Source organism: Metopolophium dirhodum, chromosome 1 (assembly GCF_019925205.1).
Source record: "Metopolophium dirhodum isolate CAU chromosome 1, ASM1992520v1, whole genome shotgun sequence".
Taxonomy (NCBI): Eukaryota; Metazoa; Arthropoda; class Insecta; order Hemiptera; family Aphididae; genus Metopolophium; species Metopolophium dirhodum.
Window position 1 is genome coordinate 83,822,766 of NC_083560.1, and position 26,118 is coordinate 83,848,883.

Sequence of the window (26,118 nt, forward strand, 5' to 3'; positions counted from 1 at the left end):
ATACTATAGAAATATATTTGATTACCTAATCTATTATTATTACATTACACAAATTCGGAGATTAATACTATATATACAGCAATTATAGGTATGCCAATTTCTTTAATAATTTTTAAATCAAAAGCAGTTTTTTTAATCAATAAATAGAAGTTTCTTTTTTTAATCAGTCTTAAATTTTGTTATTAGTCCTAGCTACCTTTAAAACTTGTATGATTTTTTTAATATGTCCATAGTTAATATTATTCAATATTATAATTGCGCCCGTTAGTATGTTAACTAAAATATATATTATATGAGAAATATAAGATAGTTAGGTATAATAAATAATTAATATAGGGAAGATTATAGGTATGATAAATAATTAATATACCTAATACATTCCTTATACAGTAAAAGATAAGTTTAAATTTATTTATTTATATGATGATTATATTTAATTTTTTTAAATTTTATTGAAACATTATTTATTATATTTACTTACTTTCTTTTTTGAACGACTGGTTGCAGAAAGTTCAAAACTTCTGCATATGAATATTTTTTTTTATTTTTTTTGGGAGCTTTGGAACCACTTGCCACATTTCTAGATTCGTTAACTTCCCTAGTATAGTTGTCCCTAATATTTTTCCACTTTTTCTTTAATTCTTCAGCTAAAAATAAAATTATAAGAGTGTAATTTTTATTGAATTATAACATTATGTTTCAGATTTTTGTCTGTTGGTCTTAATTTTGTCGCCTTGAAACAAGAATTTTCTTTGGGTAGGACCACAGTTAGTGATATTGTAAGAGAGACTTGCGACGTTATTTGGACAGTTCTTCAACCCAATGAAATGCCAGAACCAAACAGCGAACAGTGGATAAGCATTGCAAATAAATTTTATGAACATACCCAGTTTCCTAACTGTATAGGAGCAGTCGATGAGAAGCATATAAGATGTGTCAATCCTACAAATTCTGGATCGGTTTATTTTAATTACAAAAAACATTTTTCGATAATATTAATGGCGGTAGTGGATTCAGAGTACCGTTTTATTCATATCAACGTTGGGGCGTACGGAAGAGAAGGGGATTCTAGTGTGTTTAAAGAATGCCCTTTTGGTAAGAAATTATACTCTGAACAACTTGGTCTCCCAGCTCCTAAGCCTCTGCCCAATACAGAAGATAAACCTCAGCCATTTGTTATTATTGGCGATGAAGCATTTGGCCTTCATAAGAATCTTCTAAGACCTTTTCCCGGGCGTGGACTTGATCAAAGAAAAAGAGTTTTCAATTATAGGCTGTCGAGGGCTAGAAGATACGTTGAGTGTGCGTTTGGAATATTGGCTAACAAGTGGAGAGTTTTTCATACACCAATACACGTCGGGCCAGATTTCATTGACAAAATTGTGAAAGCATGTTGTATCCTCCACAATTATGTTAGAAGCAGAGATGGGTTTAATTTTGAACATACACTTAGCAATACACTAGAAGAAATGGAATTAAGTAGAAGAGGAACTGGTGCACATTCTCAAGGAATTGATGTCCGCAATGATTTTGCAAACTATTTTATGGAGGCTGGATCTGTACCATTCCAGTATCAATTTACGTAATAAATATTTGTTTTTTATAATTATTGTTTTATCTGTTAATATCTATTCATTTATACCAAGTACAATTTATTTAATAACAATAACCTTGGTAGTTAAGCCACCTACCAACCATTAATTTTAGTTATGACTTATGAGAAGTTAATACTGAGCAATAGAGTATTATATCAACTTCAGTATTGTATTCTTGGGCAATAGTCATAATTTTCAATAAATATAAGTAACTATTGTCAAAATATGCTCTTAAAAAATTAAAAATTAACTTTTCTTCTATTATTTAAATTTACAAAATTATTTAGTATTTTACAAAAAATACTTAAATAATGAAACTTACTTTGTTCTTCGTGTTCTTGCACTGACATATCATCACAATTTTTCAATAAAACTTTACTTATTTCTTCCCATGATTTTCTTTTTAAATCCCTATCCATGAACTGCTTACATTTACTGTTCCACTCATACTTTTCGACTTCAATTATAAGAAGTTCCACGTCGATCATTTTTAATAAATAAAGGTAATTTTATGTATTTTGAAATGAAAAATAAAAAAATAATCGGTCGATTATTACCGCAGTGCGTTCTTTCCTATTCAAAACAATGTGTTAAGTTTACGGACGGTACGACGGCGCTGCCGTCAAACCGTTGCATGCTGCGGCGACCAACGGTGGGGAACGGTAAAACCGTTGAGTGCGGTGCTGTCCATCTAAATAAAGTATTTTGATATGAACGTAAAAACCGCGGCGGTAAAACCGTTCCGACCCGACGGCGAAAATAACGCAGTGCGTTTGGACCCTTAGGGTCGGGCCACACTGCGGTATATTCGCCGTTGAGGCCGAACGGTTTTACCGCCGGCGTTTGAAAAACCGTTCAAGTGGCTGCGCCACACTAGGACGGCAAAACTGTTTGGCGTTTCCATTTTTTTCGTTTTATTCCCATTTGGAATTTGGTGATATAAACACGTAATTTGTTAATTTATTCATAAACTGAAGAATCTTATAACCTAGAAATATATAATAATTTCTTTGTATTTATGATAATTATAAATTCTAAAAATTTATTTGTTACATTCTTTTTTGAACCCATCTATAAATTTATTTCAATTAAATATAATGCAGAGTGCTAATAATATGTAAGTATCAAAAATATTATGAATATTACCTACCTATTGAGTACATAATGTACTTGATAATACGTATTAAATATTTAAGAAATATATTTAATCAATATATATTTAATTAGAATGAATCTTAACCGTGCTGTTTACCACTACAATTTACTCAAAGTAATTGCCGTTGCTGAAGCTTGTGGAGAGCTAGATCCACCCAAGCAAAACCGAAAATACTGGGTGCATCCAATAAATTCAGACCGTGAAGAATCAAATTTAATATTTTTTATGAAAATATAAGGTGTTATCCCGAAAAATTTTTTGAATATTATAGAATGTCAATCAGTTCTTTTGACGAACTATTGGAAAAAATACGACCTTCTATAAAAAAACAAAACACTGCATTTCGTAACGCCGTAAGTCCAGAAGAACGTCTCACCGTTACATTGAGGTAATTTAAGTAGATTCAAGTAATATTAACTAAAAAAACCTTTTATTACAATAACAATTAATGTATTAAACTATAAAATTAAAAATATATTATGTGTGTTATTTGTGGAAAAGTGAGTTATCTCAAAATTTAACAAAGTAATTTCAGATAAAAGTATATTTAAATATAATATTATAATATATATTGACAATTTGACTGAAATAAATAACATTAAAAAAAACATATCACTTTTTAAAATTTAAAAATATTCATTTTTCTTTGAAATACTTACCTAAGTATATAAAAAATTTGCATATATATGTAAAAATAAAAAACAAAAATAGAATTACATATTACATTATTATGTATAAGTCAATCAGCCTTTGATATGAAATTACAAATTATGAAAAATTAATTAAATAAATATTGGTCACTATTAGATTGTTCAAGACTTTGCAGAGTTTGTGGTGGTCCAGTGTATGACGAGATTTGAGTGAGTGGTTCTGGAAATGGATATGACGTAGTCGCAGTGGATGATCCTATAGGTCTATCATAGCTGTAAGGATATGGAAAATGTTGAGTCATATTTTGTTGATATACTGAACTGTTTGCACTGAAAGGATTATTAAAGATGTTTTGTGGTTGAGATGCTGATTGGGTAATGCTTCTGAGGGATTGAAAAAATTGAAATTTTAATTCCATTTTTTGTTCATCGTTTAATTTTTTAATGTCCGGTAAAAATGAAAGCAAAAATGCTTTATCGGGGTCATCAACTTCAGGTGGGGTTTGAAAATATAACAGAGGGTTTGTTATTGCATCTAATAAGGCATCTTGAAATGAAGTTGTTTGAACTTTTTTTTTAGTTCTTGATGATAACTGCGTTTTAGTGACACTACTTTCCACTGGTGTTTCCAAACTTGACGAATTACCTTCCACATCAATCTCGTAATCATTTGACGATACATCTAATACATTGTCCATGGTATGATTTATATTCCTAGTAGTTCTAAAAAAACATAAAATCATACGTAGTAAATCTACCTAGAAACTTAATAATTAATTATATAATTTTGATAATAATAATTTTGGAAGTGTTGCCCATTCTCTATCATGTTTTATATTGTTTATGTTACCCATATATTAGGTATATCCTATTATAATTACTTAATGTGTTAAAAAATGTACAGATTGATTTATATTTCAGTATATATATATATAAATCTTGACCATAAGGTTTTGGACTCTCACGCTCTCCCTTCAACAAGTTTCAACAAAGTTCAACGGAAGTTCGGAATGTTATGAAAATGTATGATAAAGTATTACAAATATTTACTCTAATATTTAGAGTTACTAAATATCAGCTAAATAAAATATGTAACAATTAATTCAATGCACTATGTTGAAATTTGTAATTATTTATGATTGATCTAACTAATAATTTTACTTTTTGTAGGTACTTACTTTCTTTTTTTTACAATAGGACGTAAGAACGATAAAACATCTGCATATGCATATTTTTTATTTTTTTTGGTGCTTCAGAGCCACTTACTATTCGTCTTGATTCATTGACATCCCTTGTGTAATTATCTCGAATGTTCTTCCATTTTTTTTTTTAACTCTTCAACTAAATTATAAATACAACATATATATAGAATTATAAAATACATACGTTAACATTTTTTAGATTCTGAGCGAAGCGATGAATGTATTGATTTTACAATGATGTGTGTTTTTTTTTTTATTTATTTATTTTTTTTTTTTTTTTTTATTTTTTTTTGTGTCTGTCATCACCTTTTAGAACAGTAAAAGTGCATGGATTTTCTTCAATAGTAACTTTTCTGATAGGAAAGTGATTCTAGTTGGTACTTAGGGGGGTCAAAAGTAAAAATTTCTGACTGTAGGTACATGAAATTTTGACTGAATGTTTATATTAGCATTTTCTATACACGATAAAATTTTAAAAATAATTTGACTCTTTTTGAGCTGTTTCCGGACATTGTCAGTTTTCAATTTTTTTAGTTTTTTTTCCATAAATATCAATAAAAATGTATTTGTTGGGTAAAAAAGCGTGAAAATTGAATGCAAGGCTCCTGATGTAGTGTTACAATAGCAGTTGAAAAACATTGAAAATACATAGGCACAATTTTTTTTATAAGTATTTAAACATCGAATTACGACAAAATATATCAAATTTAAAATTTAATTATTATTTTTAGTTAAAAATGTATAAAATGTTCAACTTTTATAACTAAGGGTTAAAAATTTAAAACAAGGTTCCATGTAAATAGGCTGTACAAATTGTATATAAATTACTTTATTCACAATAATATCATCAAATATACTTAGTAATATCAAAGGCTGACTGATCGTTTTCGCTCAGAATCGTTTTTCTTATACAATTATATTTTATCATTGAATTCAAATTTAACACCATCCATTACAGTAGCCCACTTGTAACCTACTGTACAGTAGAGCGACATCCACGTACCCACCTTTTTTATATTTAAAAGAAGAAAATTTCATATAAGGTTCTCATAGTTCATACTGTAACCAAAAAATCTCAAAAATATATAAACAGTTTTTTCTACGGATATTTAAGTTAAAATTATGTTCTATTATAGATTTTTGTCAATTGGCATAAATTTTGTTGCCTTAAAATATGAATTTTCACTTGGTAGAATCACTATTAGCAAAATTATTAAAGAAACGTGTGAAGTAATTTGGAATATTCTGCAGCAAGCTGAAATGCCAAAACCAAGTTCCGAACAGTGGCGTGATGTAGCGGACAAATTGTTTACAAAAACCCAATTTCCCAACTGTGTGGGAGCTGTTGACGGAAAGCATATACGATGCGTCAATCCTAAAAACTCGGGATCAATTTATTTTAATTATAAGAAATTTTTTTCGATAGTTCTAATGGCAGTAGTGGACGCAGAATACTGCTTTATATCTATCGACGTAGGTGCATACGGACGAGAAGCTGATTCCACTGTTTTTAAAGAATGTCCCTTCGGAAAACTTTTATATTCGGAACAACTTGGCTTACCGGCACCGGTTTGTTTGCCAAATACCAGTGACAACCCTCAGCCATATGTTGTAATTGGAGGTGAAGCCTTTGGTCTACATAAAAATTTATTAAGACCTTTTCCGGGACGTGGTATTGATCAAAGAAAAAGGATTTTTAACTATAGGTTGTCAAGAGCAAGGAGGTATGTAGAGTGTTCTTTTGGCATACTGGCAAATAAATGGCGAGTTTTACATACAGCAATAAATGTAGAACCGGATTTTGCCGATATTATTGTTAAAGCTTGTTGTATACTTCACAATTTTGTCAGAAGAAGAGACGGTGTCAATTTTGAAGATACGCTAAGCAATAGCTTAGATGATTTAGAAGTACACCAGAATGATACTGGAGGTCGTTCACAAGGCAAAGATGTTAGGGACTATTTTGCAAATTATTTTTTAGAGGCTGGATCTGTTCCATTCCAATATAGATTTGTATAAAAAATTGTATTTAATATTATAATTTTTTAAAAACTTATTTGAGATTTATTAAAACTTTTAATTATTAATATTTTAATTTTATATTTATTCTTAAATAACCTGTGTAAACAATACAAATTATAAAAATACTATATTGTACTATGTTACCTATGTGTTATACAACTTACTTTTATCTTCCTGTTCTTTGATTGAAAATGTTTCCCAATTTTCAAACATATTCGTTGCTATATCCAACCAAGATTTTCTTTTAACATCTCTTTCCAAAAACCCTTTACTAGTGGTTTTCCAAATGCATTCGTGCTTTTCAATTTCTAATATTAGGCACTCCACGTCAGTCATTATTATGTAGTATATAAAAAATGCACCAGGGTAAATAATTAAGAAAAAATTAACAAATTTTGTTCACGGAAATTGAATACACAATTTTCTTCAAACCGTTGGACGGGTACCGCAGTGTGACACACGTCATTTGAAATAGTATTATATTAAAGCAAACGGCGTAACGGCACCGCCGTTCAACCGCTGCATGCAGCGCACGCGGCGGCGGCGAACGGCGACGAACGGTAAAACCGCTGTGTATGGTGCGCTAAATTTAATCATGTATGTTTTTCACGAACGTAAAAACCGCGGCGGTAAAACCGTTCGGCCTCAACGGCGAATATACCGCAGTGTGGCCCGACCCTTAGTTGTATACCTTTCATTAACTATTCATAGACCTAATAATATAATAATAATACCAAGCTGTACGTCACACGAAACTCACGCAGTTCTTCGCGCTCAACGCGACCAACGTGGTGGCTCGACAATAGTTGTACCACGATATACCAACGCATTACACCTGGCAGGTTCTACGGACAGAAAGAAATCTCGGAAATATCAAACAATGGTGTCCGCGGCTGATTCGGATGGCAAACGATACATTGGCTCGGATGTACATAATGAACCCACTGGACCGGGACCGTTTTCACTTGAGATTGCTACTTCTGAACCGAAGAGGCCCGCAGTCTTTTCAAGACATAAAGACGATGGACGGGGTCGTTCACGAAACATTCACGGCGACTGCGGTTGCGCTCGGACTATTGGAAGACGACCAAGCATGGCGGGATTGTTTGACGGAATCGGCGACGTTAGACATACCGAGGCAACTGCGGTATCTGTTCGTCACCATACTGGTATTCTGCTAGCCCTCAAACTCGCTGGTATTGTACGAGTTGAATGAAGCAAACTTGATGGAGGACTTCAACCGACTACTCTAAGACGTCGACCGCACGTGTCTGGCAGCCATCGCGGATATATTTCGTGCGCACGGAAAGTCGCCGGTCAACTACGATTTACCCCTCGCCGACCCCCGATTACTGTAACCGCAGCAGGACGATGCGCGGTTACGAGAAATAGACGCAGCGGCACAATGGGCCCCACAAGTGGACGCCTTGAACGCCGAACAGCGAACGGTGTACGACCTAGCCGTCGACGACCAACGCGAGGTGTCACGTACTTTCTTCATCGACGGACTAGTAGGTACCGGAAAAACTACGCTGTACGGATGCCTGATTTGGTCGCTTCGGCACCGACCACAGCTGTGGGAGGTGTTGTGCGTTGCGTTCACCAGGATCGCCACGTCGCTCATGGACGGTGGCATGATCGTGCACTCGACGTTCGGACTGCCGTTCTTTCCGTTTTCTCCGCCCTTACTGGGAATACGTACTCGGACCGGACAAGAAAACCGGTGAAACAGCCCACGGCTGGAAAAGGGCGGGATGCGTTCCCCCCTCTCCCGAATCCTCCACCACCGGCAGTCGCCATACCGATCAGGACAAGATTGGGACCTGTTCCCCCGAAAGCGAATAAGTCGAATAAGTCCTCAAAAAGAGCGAGAGACGTTAACGCCGGAAGTCGGTTTGAGGTCACCGGTGGGGCTGATTCATGGGCTGAAGTCCGCAAATCCGTGGGTAAGAAGATAAGTTGCCCTAAAGTCCGTGTCCGTTCCACAAAGTCCGGCATAGTCCTGTTCCCGGAAGATCCGGCAATACTCGAGGCCTTGAGGAACACGAACAACCTCACCAAGAAAGCGCCTAATCTTCCCAGACTGATTATTTATGGGGTTGACAGGTCGATAGACGGACCATTGCTCCCGGCACTCGTTCAAAGCCAGAACGATAATCTTGGCCTCACGGACGAGGAGGCGAGAGGCATAGTACCATTGTTCAAAATCGGCCCACGAGAGGGCATCACTGTAAACTGGGTCGTGGAGTGTCCTCCCGACAACTTTTCGAAAATGGAAGGCAGATCCGTCTACCTAGGACTAACAAAATGCAAAATGAAACTGCATAGTCGGACGCCTCAATGTTTCATTTGCCAAAAGTTTGGTCACACTTCGAAATCGTGTCGGTCCGAACAACCGATATGCCGAAATTGTGCCGGGACGATGACTCTCGTTCCTGTAAATCAGAACAGGTTAAGTGCGTCAACTGCCGGTCTAACAGTCATAAGGCAAACTCTAAAAGCTGTCCTTCGAGATCAGCAGCGGAAAGGACTCTTCTCCGGCGTACGGTTTTTGCCCCGAGACTAACTAAACCATGAGTGCTAAGATTAGGGTAATACAGCTCAATCTTAATAGGGATCGCATGGCCAGCCACAAACTCTATGAGCTCTGCGTTGAACAAAACATCGATTTTGTACTGGCACAAGAACCCCTCATAATGAATAATAACACGGGGTATGCGTTCGAATCCTGCAGATAAGCAGGGACGCCGGAGCGGCAATTATAGTACTGACAAAAAGTTTCCAAACAATTCTCTTAGGGGCCTATTCGTCTAGCCACATAGTTGCGGTTAGAGTCACGTATGGTCCAAGGCCGTTGGATTACGCCATACTGGTGTCGGCATATTTTAAATTCAATATACCGACAATCCTCCATATTGAGCGACTCAACCAGATTATGGAAAAAGAAAAGCGGACATTAATCGGGGCGGATACCAGTGGCCACTCGAAACGCTGGTTTTCGGAAACCCGAAACCGCCGAGGGAGAACCGTCGAAGAGTTCATCGACAGGTATGGGCTTAGGGTGCATAATGTCGCTGGCCAGATGAATAATACCTTCCGTCGCCGCGACAATAGAACATCTAACATAGATGTTACTCTTACGACGGCCGACATAGGGCATATCGTTCGTAACTGGGAGGTCAGTGACCAAACCAACAGTGATCATAGGGTCATAATCTATAGCTTTCACGTGAGCAAATCACCCCCGAAAAACCCGGGAGCCGTGCGATATAGGGAAAAAACCGCGGATTGGGAACGGTTCAACTCAACCCTCCTCGGCGAGGTAGGCCATATCCCCTACGACTGCATAAATGCGACGGTCGAGGGCATAGATCGAGCATTAAAAACGGCGGCAGATACTGCCATGATTAAGAAAAGACAGGCGGGAGCCCTGGGTAAAAACCCGTGGTGGTCCACAGAGTTGCCTTCGCTAAGGAAGGAACTGGTGCGTAAGAGACGCCAAGGGCTGAACCGGCCGGATCTTAACAGGCTCAAAAATAAATTCCTTCCCGAGATCGGGAAACATAAGTCCGAAACATGGAAAAACTTCGCAAAAGAATTAAACACAAACCTCTGGTCTAGAGCCTTCACCTGGTCCAAAAGCGGCAGCCGCCCAAATACGATCCCGTGTACTCTCACGAAGGAGGACGGCTCGCAAACCGTTGAGTGCCGAGACACAGCCAAATTGATCCTGGACAAATTTGTTCCGAAAGACCCGGAACAAGGGGAACTGATTTACCAGGGCCTGCTGGAGGAAGCTGAACTCCCCGATTCAGAGAGTATAAAATCAGCAATATGGTGAATTAAACCATCGGGGGCTCCAGGGATTGATGGGATTACTGCCGGTATGCCTAGGAAAGCCTGGCCTGCGTTGAAAGACCCGATCACTTTCCTCTTCGGCCAATGCGTCAAGAATGGTCAGTTCCCCGAGTGTTGGAAATCGGCGGACCTTGTTCTTATCCAAAAACCAGGCGCAAATGATATATCACTAGTAAAATCGTTTAGACCGATAAGCCTGTTACCAGTCCTAGGTAAGGCACTGGAGACCATTATAATACAAAAGATATTAAAGGAGACCACACTGGATAGGCACGAAGAACAACACAGCTTCACGACGGGCAGATCCACGTCTAGTGCTCTAGAGACGGTGTGTGACTGGGTCGACGCGTCCAGTTCGAGGCATGTCTTTGGAACATTCCTGGACATAACTGGCGCGTTCGACAATGTGAGATGGTCCCCTCTCCTCACCCAGCCCATAAACCTAAGTCTTTTCTGAGGGATGACACGGTAAACATGCGTTCTTCAATTGACTGTAGGCTTCTGAACCTATAAACGTAATGAGGTGCTTTTGACGTTGATCGTCTTTCACTTTTAACACTGACAACTATATATAATAATAATATATATATAATAATTTTTAAACGGTTCCTGATCTAGCACATAAGACGAAATTGTGTTCGACATTATGAACTTCATTTGTACGTTTGCAAGACCACAAAAGAAACCAAACACTTTTCATATATTAACCACGCACATTATAATCTATACGATTTCCTTTATACATTTTTAACAAAAAAAAAACGTATAACGCATTTTACGCTTTTTAAACACTTTCTGTGCATAAGGAACACCGATAAGAAACAGCACATCCGATCTAATTAAGACTGTTTATTATAAATTATAATATATAACGGCTATCGCAGTATCGCGCTGTTGTCGATATCGATTACATAATAGTATAAATATTAATTGGGTAGGTAACATACATAACACTACCGAGAGTAGCTTACGCAGCAGAGATCTGGGTAGAAGGTACGAAGCTCCGTAAAAGCCGCGAGAAACTGCTTAGCGCGCAGAGAAAACCACTGCTAGCAATAACGGGTGCATATAAAATGTCCTCAACGAATTGCCTGGCAGCAGTGGCCGGCACATTACCTCTGGACCTAGAGATTAGACAACAGGTAGCCTCGAGAGAACTTGCCCGAGGGAAAATAACGGCTGATGAAAAATGTACTATCAACGATGAGTTGGTGAACGAGTGGCAAGACCGGTACACAAGAACGACCAAAGGCAGTTGGACACAAGAAATGATTCCGTCTGTGCGACAACGGTACTACCTGCCCCTTGCCTTGGACCATTATACATCACAGTTCCTCACTGGCCATGGGGACTTCTTGGCGAAACTTTACAAGTTCAAATTGGTCAACGACCCAATCTGTGCTTGTGACCGCAAGCCAGAGACGGTCAACTATGTTCTGAGTCACTGCCCAAGGACAGCAGTACCAAGACAAAAGCTCAAGAAAGCAATGAGGGAAGATGGCAAAGCGTGGCCTCCAGCGAACGGAGCCTTTCTCAGATCTCGGAGAACCTTCGAGGCACTGAAGACCTTCGCGAAAGAGGCACTGACATACCGATCTGATAGATAGCCGGATATTATAAGGGCGATAGACCCTATGGGTCAGGACGCGGCCACCGTCAACGACGAATGGCATAGCACTCGGGGTGTCTCGAATGAGTGCGCAGGGTGTGGTTGGCAGAAGCTGAGAGACACGCTCGAGTGCGTCCTGACCCGGGGCGCACTCATACGTCAGGGACGAGGAGTCCGGCCCTGCTGTGGGTGGCTGTACTGAATTCCGCAGCAGTACTCCCTGCTTGTCGTACGAGGCGACTATAAGGGAATTAGGCCAAGTCGGGGCCGGCGCCCGGGGCGTGGACGCACCGAAACCTTTGGGGACCAGGGCGTTGAGAGGTTCTGACCGTGACCTCATGCGGAGCGGGTCGGTCACTGGGCTTCACCACCTGGTGACGCCTTGGAGGCGTAGATCGAGGTTCTGACCGCGACCTCAGGAAGAGCGGGTCGGTTACTTGGCTTAGCTGCCTGGTGACGCCTCTGGGAGGCGTGGCACGGGCCCACCGTTAGCCCGCGGTACACGGTACATCGTTGGAGCTATATACAGCGAAGGTTGTCCGTGACCAAAAACGGAAAGCAACATGGATAGATTGCGGCCTCGCCAAGGCGACGAAAGGCACCTGTAGGCCCTAGCCGGATGGTACGAGCCCGCCGGAGTACCCCTCCGTGCGCGTCCGGTGCTCGTGGTCCTTGACGACGCGCGGTCGTCAGTCCGCCGACTACGAGCATGTAAGCTATGATCCGTAATGCAGTGTTAGAGCTCTTGTTAACGGCGACGGACAACGGTCCGTTTTCTACAACGGACCGTTATCCGTTGCACAGTGCTGCATAGATTAGTATATTTGTTTGTTTATGCACGGGAAAACCATCCGTTAGCTGATAAGAAACGGATCGCCGTACGTTGTCCCCTCGGCACACCGGGAGCCGGCACGTTGCAGTGAACCACGCCAGTCTATACGAGTGTGTTGACAACGTCGGTATTCACTCCGTTTTTCTTTCAATTTTCAAATTAAAATCAAACTTAAAACCTAAAAATGAATATCGATATTGATATCGATATTGAAATGCTGATTTCCCTGGTTGAAAATAGACCTGTGCTTTGGGATAAAACTTCAGAAAGTTACAAAATTAAACAGCTTCATTTTACGGCATGGATGGACATCTGCAAAATGATACATCCAAGTTTTGATACATTATCTGATAAAGAAAAAAACGAATTTGGTAAGTTTACATTAATTATTTATTTATTCATTATTATTTATTATTTATTAAACACATATTATTTTTTCCCTATTTTCGTTAAATATACTGATTCTGCCACGATAATCTCCCTTCTGGTGACACAAAGTACTCAGCAAATTTATCTCTAATCATATTTGATGTTAAGCTACCTCTTACCGAATTTGAACGAGGTAATTGGCGTAGATCGGAGTTTAGATTTTCAGTAGTTGAATCGCTAGATATACTATTAATAATTCCCTCTTCTTTGTGAATAAAATTTTGCAACAAACAACAAGTCTTTACTATATCAACTGCTAAATCCGTAGATACATTTAATGGTCGATGTAAAATTCGCCATTTATTCGCCATTATTCCAAATGTACATTGAAAAAAACCGTCTTGCTCTTGTCAAACGGTAGTTGAATGTACTTTTTAATTCATCGAGTTGATGACCACCAAACGGTCGAAGTACATGTTCATGTAGGGCAAATGCTTCGTCAGCAACGAATACGTAAGGTAGATCACAATCAGTTCCTAGTTTATTTGTAGATGATGGTATGTTCAATCCATCATTTAATAAGTTTTTCCAAAATTGTGTTTGTTTGAATACCGCTGAATCGCATTCTTTTCCGTATGCACCAACATCGATAAAAATATAATTATAGTTAGTGTCTGTCACGGCCATTAGTACGATGGAAAAGTAGTGTTTGTAGTTTAAAAACATTGATCCACTTTGTTCGGGTTTTATGACTCTAATATGCTTACCGTCTATGGCTCCTAAGCATAGAGGAAAATTTGCAGCGCTTTCAAAATTATTAGCTATCATTAACCAGTCGTCCTTGGATGGAATTTTCATATATATATTACACAATTCACTCAATTCAGTCCATATTGTTGTACATACTTCTCGAACAATATAGCTTATTGTTTTTATTCCGATTCTAAATGTGTATTGAAGATCTGTAAATGTACTTCCTGATGCCAAGTACCTGTAAAAATAATATTGTTAAGTTTATAATATAAATATTAATTTAATTTTAATTTTATAATTTATATTTTATATTATTTTTATTTTTTAATATTTTTATTTGTTTTTAATTTTAGGAAAAAATGTTATAAAAAAATGGAATAATGCAAGAGATAATTGGATGAGATGTGATAAAAAAATTAAAGAGTACAAGTCAGGTTCAGCAGCAAAACCTGTTCAAAAATACAAATTTTATGAGCAAATGCAGTTTTTAAATAAAATTGTACGTCATAGACCGACAGAAACAAATATGCCTCTTGCTGAAGACGTTGAAGAAAATCAAATTGTATCTGAAAGTCCAGTTCAAAAAAAGAAAATGAAGAAACAAGTAACAGAAAAAGATCAGTTGGAAAAAAGAACAACGAGATTAGTCGAATCTGTAGAAAAAGATGATCAAAGTAGAATTATGTCTTTTTTTAGCGGAATTGCCCCGACCATTGAAAAATTTAATGATGCTGATATAGTTGAGTTTCAGTATGAGGTCATAAAAGCCATGAGAAACATAACTCAAAGAACTCAGACGCCATATTTACAGCATGATGTACCAAGAAATTATTATCAAAATCTAAGTCAACCCGCGCAATTTCATTTATCACACCCATCTCATGTTGCACCGAACATTAATGAAGATCCACGTGGCATATATCGTAATTATAATGCAAATGAATCAAACAAAGTCCATCAATATATGACAACAAATGGTAAAAGGAGCTTTTCTTCGACTGCTGAACCTTCGCCAGAATCAATCGACAGTCTAGACACAGCCGAAAGTCAATCAGCCGTTTCCGATTACGATTTCGATTTTTCAAAATCACCAGTTTTTTACGAATCATTAATTAATTAATTCATTCATTGCTTATAATAATTAAGAATAAATAATATTTGTTAAAAAAATATATATGTTTTTAATTATAATAAAATAATCAATAATATTATAATATAACTATTTGTGTGCAAATGAATTAATTTTGATAAATTTATAGTGTGCTAGATCAACAATTAAATACCTGCAAAACTCACCAAGTCCATATATACTATACAAAAGTCGAAATCTAACTTAGTAATTTGTATTTTAACCATAATAAAAATGAATAACTACTTTGTTTGCTTAAGCAATTTTAACTAGCAAAAAACAAATTTGGTTACATTTGGCATACAGCCATATAGCTACATTTAAAGTTTGAAATTGGGAAAGCTGATTCTCAAAAATCATGTTTTTGGGCTTGGTGTGTTTTGCCTAAATGGGGACGATATTATATTTTTATATTATTAAAATATAATAATAATTTTTATATTTTTAAAATTATATTATTCATACATACCTTAAGGTAACAGCTAATCGTTCAGCAGGTGTAATAGATTCACGCATATTAGTATCATCATGCCTTAATTTATCTTGTACTAATGTTAATAATTTATGAAATGTTACTTGACTCATTCGAAAGAAATTAAAAAACTTTGTTTCGTCTTTCTTTAAATCTTCAAAAAGAGTGTAGAAAATACCATATCTTTTTCTTTCCAATAAAATAGGATGTACCCACATTTTTTTCTTTCTTTTTTCTTTCTGCTGCATTTTTTTGTACAAATAGTACGCTATTATAACCTTTTTCTTTCTAGTAAACATTTGTCTAGACTCTATACTCAGCCGCTTCTTGTTTAGAACTGACTAAATTTAATTACAGATAATCGATAAAATATTACAGGCAACGGAAGTGTATCCGTTATTTTAACGTTTCGTCAACAAAACCATCCGTTTTACACCGGACCGGTATCCGGTAAAAAAACGGACGTCAACAAGAGCTCTTACGGGTCGACCGGCGGCGGCTGTAGACGTCCGCGGCTCTTGACTAGCACCTAGTGCTAACATAAGGTCCGCGGTTGTAGCCGAGAGGCATTAAACCCGGGATCCTGCCGTTCGGCACGCTGACCGAAGACTCGACGTCCACCATCAGCATGCAGTCCGAGCGAGCGCAGAAGATACGCAACGTGGCGCTCATCGTCTGGGACGAAGCCTCCATGTCACTGGGACTGCAACTGACGGTGGTGGACCGTCTGCTCAGGGACGTCATGGTATTGGAATTACCGTTCGGCGGTAAAACCATGCTGTTCACCGGCGACTTCAGACAGATATTGCCCGTGATCCGGAGAGGGACGAGAGCCGATATCGTCATGTTGTCGATCAAGAAAAACGGTCTTTGGAGCGTCATGGAGCGCTTCAATCTGGTCCAGAACATGCGCGCAGACAACGACGCGGACTTTGCGTCTTGGTTGCTTCAACTCGGCAACGGCCAACTGCCCGCGGTCGACGGCGTTGCGGACACCGTGCAAATCTCGCGGGAAATGGTATGCGACGTCGCTGATTTAATCGATTTCGTGTATCCGCAGAAAATGTCATTGGCCAACGTAGAAGAATTTGCTCGGAGAGTCGTCGTGTGTCCCACCAACGAAGAGTGCAGAGGTGTCAACGGGGACGTGCTGCAGCGCGTCGACGATAATCCGATGACCTACAACGCCGTCGACACCGTGATGGCGGACGGGGCTGACGGAGTGGCCAATTTCCCCACAGAGTTCTTCAACGGTATGGAACTGGACGGCCGGCCTGCCGCCGTTCCAGCTGACGTTGAATGTGGGGTGCATCGTAATGTTGCTCAGAAATCTCGATCCGAGGAGACGACTGTGCAACGGTACGAGGTTGGTGGTCACCGAATTGCGGACTTACAATTTCAAGGTGAGAATTTTGGGCGGTGACTCACAGGACGACGACATCGTCCTGCTCTAGATATCGCTCACGTCCAGCGGTGAGGACGACCTGCCCGTCCCACTGCGGCGCATTAAATTCCCTGTGAGGTCGTCGTTCGTCATGACCTTCAATAAGTCGCAGGGTCAGACTTTCGACAGGGTAGGTTTGCTACTGACGTCGCCCCTGTTCACTCACGGGCAGCTCGACGTAGCGTTTTCGAGGGTGAGAAACGCAGTCCGTGATAGTCGGCATGTACGCCGATGACAGCGGGTGATTCGTCACCAAGAACATTGTGTACAGGGAAGTTTTGTAATGCATTATGTGTTGACAATGGTAAGTGTAAGTCTAGCTGCCGCTCGATGATCAAGTCTAGGTGATGCGGAGAGAAAGTTTAAGAAAGTGGTCTCTGTGGATGCGAATACTCAAAGGTGTATTCGTAACTAATGTCAAAGGATGTCTTGTTAGGCCGAGCGCCCACCAAAGTAACGTGACGTGTGGCGTGGCAAGTGAAGTAGAAAGTAGCATGCATCTAGCACGCTATTTTGTATCAAAACAATGTAATTAATAGATTTAACGCCAACTAAAGTGATACGACAGTGATATGACAAACTACATGTTACTTCGGTGTCATTCAAATGCAGCGTGTTGCATTTTTTGCCACGTGTTACGTGTTTTTGCCGGCTATTTTAATTATTTTATTAATTTTCTAAATTTTCTTTTCTTAATTTTCTAAGTTAAAAATGAAAGATGATCCAGATTTTAACATACATTTTGTTGGTGTAATTGAAGAACATCCTTGTATTTATGACCATAGTAGTTTTTGTTTTATTAATACACACAAAGTGGTATTTTAATGTAATATGATTATTATTTATTATCTAAAACATACCATGCAAAATTTTAATTAGTCTGAATTATTTTCAATAATATTCTTAAAAATGTGGTTTCATTGAGTATTTATAGTTTTCAAATTTCTATTCGTTTAATCAATATAAATTTATTTATATATAGGTATTACGTAAAATTACAGATTTTATAAATAAAGTATTATTATGAAATGTTATTAATATTTAACTAAAATTATTATAAATATTATTTTGAGTGTGTTGATCGATGCTTGTATTATAGCGCGACTTTGGAAAGACCACCGATAACAGTTATGAGATTTATTTCATTGACATGTAGATTTAAAACAGATTTGTGTTCAATTCGGGTGAAAATATATTTTTTATTATAGAAATAACAAATAAAACGATCATCTATTATACATTTAATAATTGTTTTTATTCTAAATATTAATATAAAAGGCATAAATGTAGAACAATTTATTATTATTAAAAAAAATATTAAATGATCAAACAATACCTAAGTTAAATAAATTTTTCTCATACTAATTAGTTTTATACAAATAATAATTTTATATTGAACTACATAATAATTTAGTATTAATATACATATTATTATTATTTATACAAGACATTTTTAGACAGTGTATTTTTCTTGCCATGGTAAAGGATGAATTGAAAAAAAGTTACACAAACGATTTCTTAAATTAACTGCATTATTTGTAGGTCTCTGATTATTCAATTTACTTTGGTTTTGATTTAATTGCTCTTGGTAACACGATTGAATTTGCGGTTTAACTGATTGTGTAAATGATCCATCATGAATTCGTATAAAATTATGTAATACACAAACAGCTTGTACGATACAATCTATATTGTTTACACAACAATGTATTGGTGTCTCCAAAAGTCTAAATTTTGATACCATCATACCAAAAGCGCACTCAACTGATTTTCGACCTCTTGAAATTCTATAATTGTAAATTCTTCTTTCATTTGTCAGTTGTCTGCGCGGATTTGGTCTCATTATGTGGTCAGTTAATAGAAAAGCTTCGTCAGCCACAAAATAATAAGGAAAAATGTCTTCTTCTCCTGGCAAATATGTAGGCTCAGGCAGACTTAGCTGATCATTAAATAAAGCTTTTCCAAATTCACTTTCTTTTAATGCTCTTCCATCACTATTCCTTCCATATTCACCTATGTCAACTGATAAAAATAATCCATCTGCATCCGATACAGCCATCAAAACTATTGAGAAATTTCCTTTATAATTGTAAAATGATGATCCTGAATTGGGAGGTGCTCTTCCACAGTTCCCAATAACGATCAGGTACTTTCAACCATTGTTCTTTTGTTGGGTTTGGCATGTACTCTGGTTGCAAATTTTCCAAAATTGCTTTAGAAGTTTCAAATATAATTCTTCTAATTGTAGTATGACCTCTAAGAAAATAAAAACTAAGGGATTTGAAGGAACCTCCAGTTGCATAATACCTGAAAATAGTTCACTCGGTAGTTAACTTTTGGTCTATAAATTAATTAATACAAAATGTATTATTAATAATATAAAGTAGCTTATAAAATATTTTTAACAATGATAAATAATAATAAAAAGTAGGACTAGCCTATAGTATTATATTAAAATAAAATATTATATTCATGCAGCGCACTTTTTATACATGATAATTAACTTTTTTTGCAACCAATCGTAAATAATATAATTATAGTAAACCTATTCAATACATTTTTATTTTTTTTAATAACTTACATTTTTGCGTTTTTAATTATTTAACTTTTATATTTATCATTGTAGTAGCTGACTGTAAAGAACGATGGAAAAATTTAAGAAGGTCATGTACACGTCATCTGAAATCTAGCATTAGTCCGTCTGGTAGTGCTACAAAATCAAAGAGACCGTATTACCTTGCAGAGCATATGCAATTTTTACAACCATTTACAATATCACGCAAATCTGTTTCGTCAATCAGTAATAGTAATAGACCATCCACACAAATATCTAACAATTCGTCCGAAGATTTTATTGAAGAAAGTGATAGTTCTGTCAACTGAAACACCTGAAGATGAAATAAGATCAGATAATCAGTATGAACCTGATGGCATCCAATAAACAAGTCCGTTATGTGATGAATTATTCAAACCTCCTAATAAACATTTTAAAACGTCCAAACAATCCATCTCAATATCTGATGTGAACAATTCGGCTTATGAATATTTTCAATCCAAAAAGAATACCAGTAAAATAAGATATGAGAACAAGCCTCAAGATCCGGAAGTGTCTTTTCTAATGAGTGTTCTGCTCGATTTCAAAGAAATGAACGCAGATCAGATTTAAAATTGGAATTCTTAATTTGGCTGGGAACATTTTTAATGAAAATACATACAAACCTACTTTAGAGCCTTTTAACAACCCTACATCATCGGCATCTTCAACTATGTATATTGATCAACGAAGCACACGTTTTGAACCATCGTTAAACGACCAAACATCAATAACCTACCCATTGACAGACTGTACTCAAAATGTCTTAGTTGAGTTTCTGAAATGGGCATGGACCAATTGCGCCTAAAACAAAATTTGTATTTTAGGGTCAGTCTACCAATTGCGCCTCTTATATTTTACGGTTAGTACACCAATTGCGCTCTTTATATTTTACGGTCAATATACCAATTGCGCTTGTGTTCAAATTAACCTAGCGGCTACCTTCAGATATAAAAATATTGTTGTTCGATCTAATTCCATCAACATCAACATAAAAACACCAAAATTCTTAAAAACTAAAAACGTATTTATTGATCAATAATTTATTACTGGTTATAATATTATATTTTATAACAGTATCGGGAATTTTATCAAACGATATTATTATTACGAACATATTTTGATTACGAAAGTATGCATTTGAGTGATGGACGAAAACAAGTTTTCATTATCATCGGATATATTTTATCAAGCTAATTGACAGCCTAATAAACTGTAATACTGTATATAGAATAACATTTTGATGATACCCAATATTTATGTCTTGTTAGTCGTTTAGTATTAGTTTGAGTTGTTTGACGTTACAATATGGATCGTTTTAAACAAGCTTTTGGTGAAAAAGGTAAACCGTTATTAGTTCTCGATGAGTTTAAGTTTCGAAAATGTACTATCTCAAAAAATGGAATAAAGTGGAGATGTACAGTTAAATCGTGTACCTACTTCGAATTTTTTATGTGATGTAAGTGAAACAGTGCTTTTAAAATCTAACTTTGATCATAAACACGAAGCAAGTGTAAATATTAATAGACAAATTGTTGCTAATTCATTAAAAAGAAAAGCAACAGACCAAGTTACAACACGACCACTAAAATTAATTCGGAATGAAGTGCAATCAAGTGCGTTAGATTTGACATTAAGCGATGTGCATTCTATACGACGAAGCGTTTATCGTACTCGTAGAAAAACGTAACCGAAAAATGTAACCGAAGTGCATACAGCATTAAATAATTTGGATAAGAATACATACAAGGGTGAGAATTTATTGCTTACAAACGACAATATGTTGAATATAATATGTTTTTCTACGAGATCAAATTTAGAATTTTTGTGTAGTAGTTGTGACAAAATATTTGTCGATGGAACATTTGAATTTTGTTCTAAATATTTTTACCAATTTTTTACAATACATGGTTTGAAAAATGGGCACTATATTCCACTTATATTTTCTTTACTGCCAAACAAGCTATCAAGTACATACAAATATTTATTTCAAGCTTTGATTAGTAAATGTGCAACGTTCAATCTTGATTTCTATCCAAAAACAATCGTTGCCGATTTCGAACAAGGTATACATGTTGCAGCTAAACAATTCTGGCCTTCAATACTTCTAGTGGGATGCAGATTTCATTTATCGCAAGCTTGTTGGAGGAATATTCAAAGTTGTGGACTACAAACAGAGTATAAAAACCCTAATTCTGAAGTAGGAAAATGGCTGCATTTAATTTTTGGTTTGTCACTTTTTCCAACCGAAGAAGTGGAGGATGTGTTTGTAGAAGAAATAATGACAATTCAACCAATCAATTCGAATCTAACCAAATTTACTAGTTATATTGTTGAAAACTATATTTCATCTGATTCTACATTTCCTCCGATACTGTAGGCGTCTAATTCAATAAGTTCTGAACGTACAACTAATGCGTGTGAAGCTTTTCACGTTTCATTTTCTACAAACTTTTATTCTCCCCACCCAAATATTTTTGTCTTTTTAAAAGTAATCATTGAAACGCAGACTAGCACGTATATTGCAATAAATAGTACAGAACAAGATAAATATATTTCAAATAGGGCATATTTAACAAAAAAATTAACAATCAATTCTTATATCGATAAATACAAAACTGGCGAAATTAGCAGAAAAGAATTTTTAAAAATTGTGTGTTATTATTATTGTAAAAATGTTAAAATGTGAATTATAATACTCCCAAAAATCATTTATTTGTTCATATATATTTTTACTATTTTTATAATTACAATTTAATTTTGAATAATTGACGATCAAACTTGTGATCAGTGTACCTATTCGTTTATTTTTATTATATTTATAATTACAACTAACTAATAAGTTTTCCTTATCCTATATTATTTTATTGTTTAATTTGAAAAAAAACTTATTTATTTATTAATATTATATTATGTAGGCATTTGATACTTGGCGTACTTATCAGAAAATATTTTTTTAAATCAGCATGTTATTATTGACCAAATGTATTGTATTTTATTGTAGTTGCCCTGTTATTAATATAGCCATCTTATTACTTTATGATTTAACCACCTATTATTTTATTTTAGTTTAGGCCTTAGGGTCAACACGTGACTTATAGGTCATGAGTTAAGTGCTGCCCTTAATTCATGTGCGGTAAGTAGTGCTAAGGTAATAAAATTAACAGAAATATTATAACCTATTATACAGAAAAACCAAAAATAAGGAACTTCACATAGTTTGTTTTAAGAAATTACGGGTCGACATTTTTACAGTCGGCATAAATTATATTTCAGTCACCAAATACTTGATCTCAACCCCCCGTAAAAATCGTATAACTCCGGTCGAGCATTTATTATATAATTATAACTGACTAATAAGTTTTCCTTAGGTAGTGTAAAATGTATAAGCGCAATTGGTCTATCGACCCTAAACATTTTAGAGCGCAATTGGTATATCAACCCTAAAATGTTTAGAGCGCAATTAGTATATGAAAAGGTAATTTTAAGCGCAATTGGTAAACTCCCTCTGAAATATCCCACAAAATAAAAGGTATAATTAGTGATTAGTTTTGATTTCATAATTCATTTTATTGTATATATTATTATATTACTACTACTTTTATTTATTTTTATTAGAATGTATAAAAAGGTTTGTATGCTAGAAAGGTAGAACTTTTTATTTTATTTATTTATTTATTTATTTATTTATATTTATATTTACGGGTCTAGCCCTTTTGAAAAACAAAGTTTGATATATACAGATTTACAATAAAATTAATAAAGATATACATAGGTATGGTATAAGCATTAACAGAGGCGGGAGGCGTCAACATTGGCAAGAGACATTAATCTTGTGATAGGTTCGTTTGCTAAATAATTTGAGGTGTAAGAAGGAATGTAGAAAGGAGCATTATTTCGAGAAATACGTTGAGGTACTCTAAAATTGATTAGGCTTAAAAGGTAAGGCGAATCTATGTTACCTGATATCAATCCATTTAGAAACTTAAACCCTAGAGTAATTCTCCGATTAGAAAGGGTGTCAATATTGAGGAATTCGGAAACAGGGACGTAATCGTGAGGCTGATGATGTATATTTAGAATAAACCCAGCGAAACTAAGGAATTTTCTTTGTACCATTTCAAGTTGTCGAGAGTTGTCTGTGGTATGTGGATTCCAAAGAACAGCACCATACTCTAAAATTGGACGGACAAGTGAACAAAAAAGAATTTTTAAGGATAGTCCTAGCTTAAAGTCGTGAGCCAATCTCTTTAAGAACCCAAGCATTTTGTAAGGTTTACAGCATATCATAGTGATATGCGGTCCCGGATCAAGAGAACGGTTGAACTTAAAACCTAAGTCAACTATCATTTCAACACGGGAGATTACCGAATTATTAAGACTGTAGGACCAATTAATTACAACATGTTTTCTAGTGAATGACATAATATGACACTTATCAAGATTCAGAGTTAAACCTAGTTCTTGAGACCATTTGTGAAAATTGTTTAAATCAGCTTGAAGTTTAAGGCAATCATCAGGAGAATTTATTTGCATAAATAGCTTCATATCATCAGCAAAACAGAGTAGCTTACAATGATTTAAAACTTTGTTAGCACTATTTACAAATACAGAGAAGAGAATTGGGGAAAGATGACCACCTTGCGGAACCCCTGAAGAAGCTTTCAATACCTTAGAAGTAGTACCAAATACTTTTACTACAAAATATCTATCAGAGAGATAAGAAGAGAACCAAGTTATGAGAGGTTCACCAAATCCTGAATCTCTAAGCACACGAATTAATAGTTCATGACTCACTGAATCAAATGCTTTTTTAAAGTCAGTATAAATGACATCAACCTGACTATGGTTTTTAAATGCATCATAAATTAATGAGGTAAAAACAAGATTACATGTAAGTGTAGAACGACCGGGGCGGAAACCATGTTGCTCTTCCATCAAAATTCCATTAACCTTTGGTTGAATGTATTTTAAAGTTATAGATTCAAATAGTTTTGAGATATGTGACTGAATTGAAATTGGTCTATAATTCAAAGCACAAGATAAATTACCTGATTTCGGAATCGGTGTAACATTACTCATCTTCAATATTGAGGGAAAAATACCTTCATCCAGTGAACGCCGAAAAAGAGAGAATAGTGGAAATGCAATTATTGACCTTATTTGATATAAAAATTCACCACAAATTCCATCAGGACCCACTGACCAATTACCTTTGAGAGCTGACAGACCATTAAGAACATCATCCAAAGAAAAATAAACATTATTGGGCAAGTCAAATTCTGAAATATTTGGTAGATCGTTCGTAGTATTAATATTATTCGTTGTGTACACCGAAGAAAACATATCAGCAAACATATCAGCAATTTCAGTTTTATTAGACGAAATATAACCATTGTGAGAAATTTCCATAGGCGTACCATTACTTGCACGATTTTTTTTAACATATTTCCAAAAGTCATTAGGGTTATTTGTTAATGAAGATTCTACATGTTTGTTATATTCATTAAAACACTTTTTAGACATATATTTGAAACGAGCACGTAGCAACGAAAAATTAGTATAGTTTTGACCATTAGGATTAGATTTATACTCAACATGTGCTTTTTTCTTTTGTATGTTGATACGTTTTAATTTTGAATTAAACCATGGTGGGTAGGTGGTACTCCAGAAGTTACTTTTTGGTACAAAATTTAATATACTTAAATGTAAGGCATCGAATAAGGTATTGAAAGCTGTCTCAAGATCGAGGGTAGATAGAGTAGTATTCCAATCATAACTTCCAATAAACGAGGTTACGTTAGAGTAATTAGTTTTACGAAAATTATAAAAAGAGTGATGGTTATTTAAAGAGTTTGTATGATCAGAATAAGGAAGAGTTAAGTTCAACGGAGGGTGGAATGGATCAATAGGGACTACTGGTTCCAGGGATTTATCAACTAAGAAAGGAATATTACAAAAAATTAGATCTAGGATTGATCCATGACTATTCAAATTTTTATTATTTTGGAAAAAACCATTAGAAGCAAACGTTCCGGGTATACAAGCTGCACGACTACTAGAAGTGAATGAGTAATAAGACCACAATCATCATTGTCCCATAGAATTTCAGGTGAATTATAATCACCGCAAATGATGAACTTATAAAAAGGGTAATTTTGAACCAGAGATTCAATGGACTGGGAATGGATGTGATAAATATTAGAAAGAGAATTAGGAGGTATATATACACCTCCAATCACAAAAGAATTCAGACCAATTGTGCAACGTACATACATTTGTTCAACACTCATGTTAGAAATACTTATAAGACTAGATCGTATGTCTTTTCGTATACCAATAAGGACACCACCACCTCTGGTACATAAACTAGTTAAGTTACAGCGATCATATCTATATACATTATAATTAAGTAATCCAAGTTCACAATTAAG

General features: G+C 35.7%; 5 protein-coding genes across 5 annotated transcripts; 4 read left to right on the forward strand and 1 right to left on the reverse strand.

The window, feature by feature from the left end:
• The first annotated feature begins 998 nt into the window (after positions 1 to 998).
• On the forward strand, positions 999 to 1,586 carry LOC132942680 (uncharacterized). The gene has a single exon (XM_061011282.1). It carries the CDS (start codon positions 999 to 1,001, stop codon positions 1,584 to 1,586), a length of 588 nt encoding a protein of 195 aa, XP_060867265.1.
• A 1,237-nt stretch (positions 1,587 to 2,823) lies between these two features.
• Positions 2,824 to 6,622, forward strand: LOC132942686 (uncharacterized). Its single transcript, XM_061011293.1, has 3 exons — positions 2,824 to 2,909; positions 2,957 to 3,139; positions 5,740 to 6,622. The coding sequence occupies exons 1-3, from the start codon at positions 2,824 to 2,826 to the stop codon at positions 6,620 to 6,622; spliced, it is 1,152 nt and encodes a 383-aa protein (XP_060867276.1).
• A 6,425-nt stretch (positions 6,623 to 13,047) lies between these two features.
• LOC132942698 (uncharacterized) lies at positions 13,048 to 15,166 on the forward strand. The gene is made up of 2 exons (XM_061011319.1): positions 13,048 to 13,295; positions 14,400 to 15,166. Exons 1-2 carry the CDS (start codon positions 13,109 to 13,111, stop codon positions 15,164 to 15,166), a joined length of 954 nt encoding a protein of 317 aa, XP_060867302.1. The 5' UTR covers positions 13,048 to 13,108.
• Positions 15,167 to 16,275: 1,109 nt separating this feature from the next.
• Positions 16,276 to 17,070, forward strand: LOC132942708 (uncharacterized). Its single transcript, XM_061011331.1, has one exon. The coding sequence runs from the start codon at positions 16,276 to 16,278 to the stop codon at positions 17,068 to 17,070; it is 795 nt and encodes a 264-aa protein (XP_060867314.1).
• Positions 17,071 to 18,544: 1,474 nt separating this feature from the next.
• LOC132942714 (uncharacterized) lies at positions 18,545 to 19,150 on the reverse strand. The gene has a single exon (XM_061011338.1). It carries the CDS (start codon positions 19,148 to 19,150, stop codon positions 18,545 to 18,547), a length of 606 nt encoding a protein of 201 aa, XP_060867321.1.
• Positions 19,151 to 26,118: the final 6,968 nt, after the last annotated feature.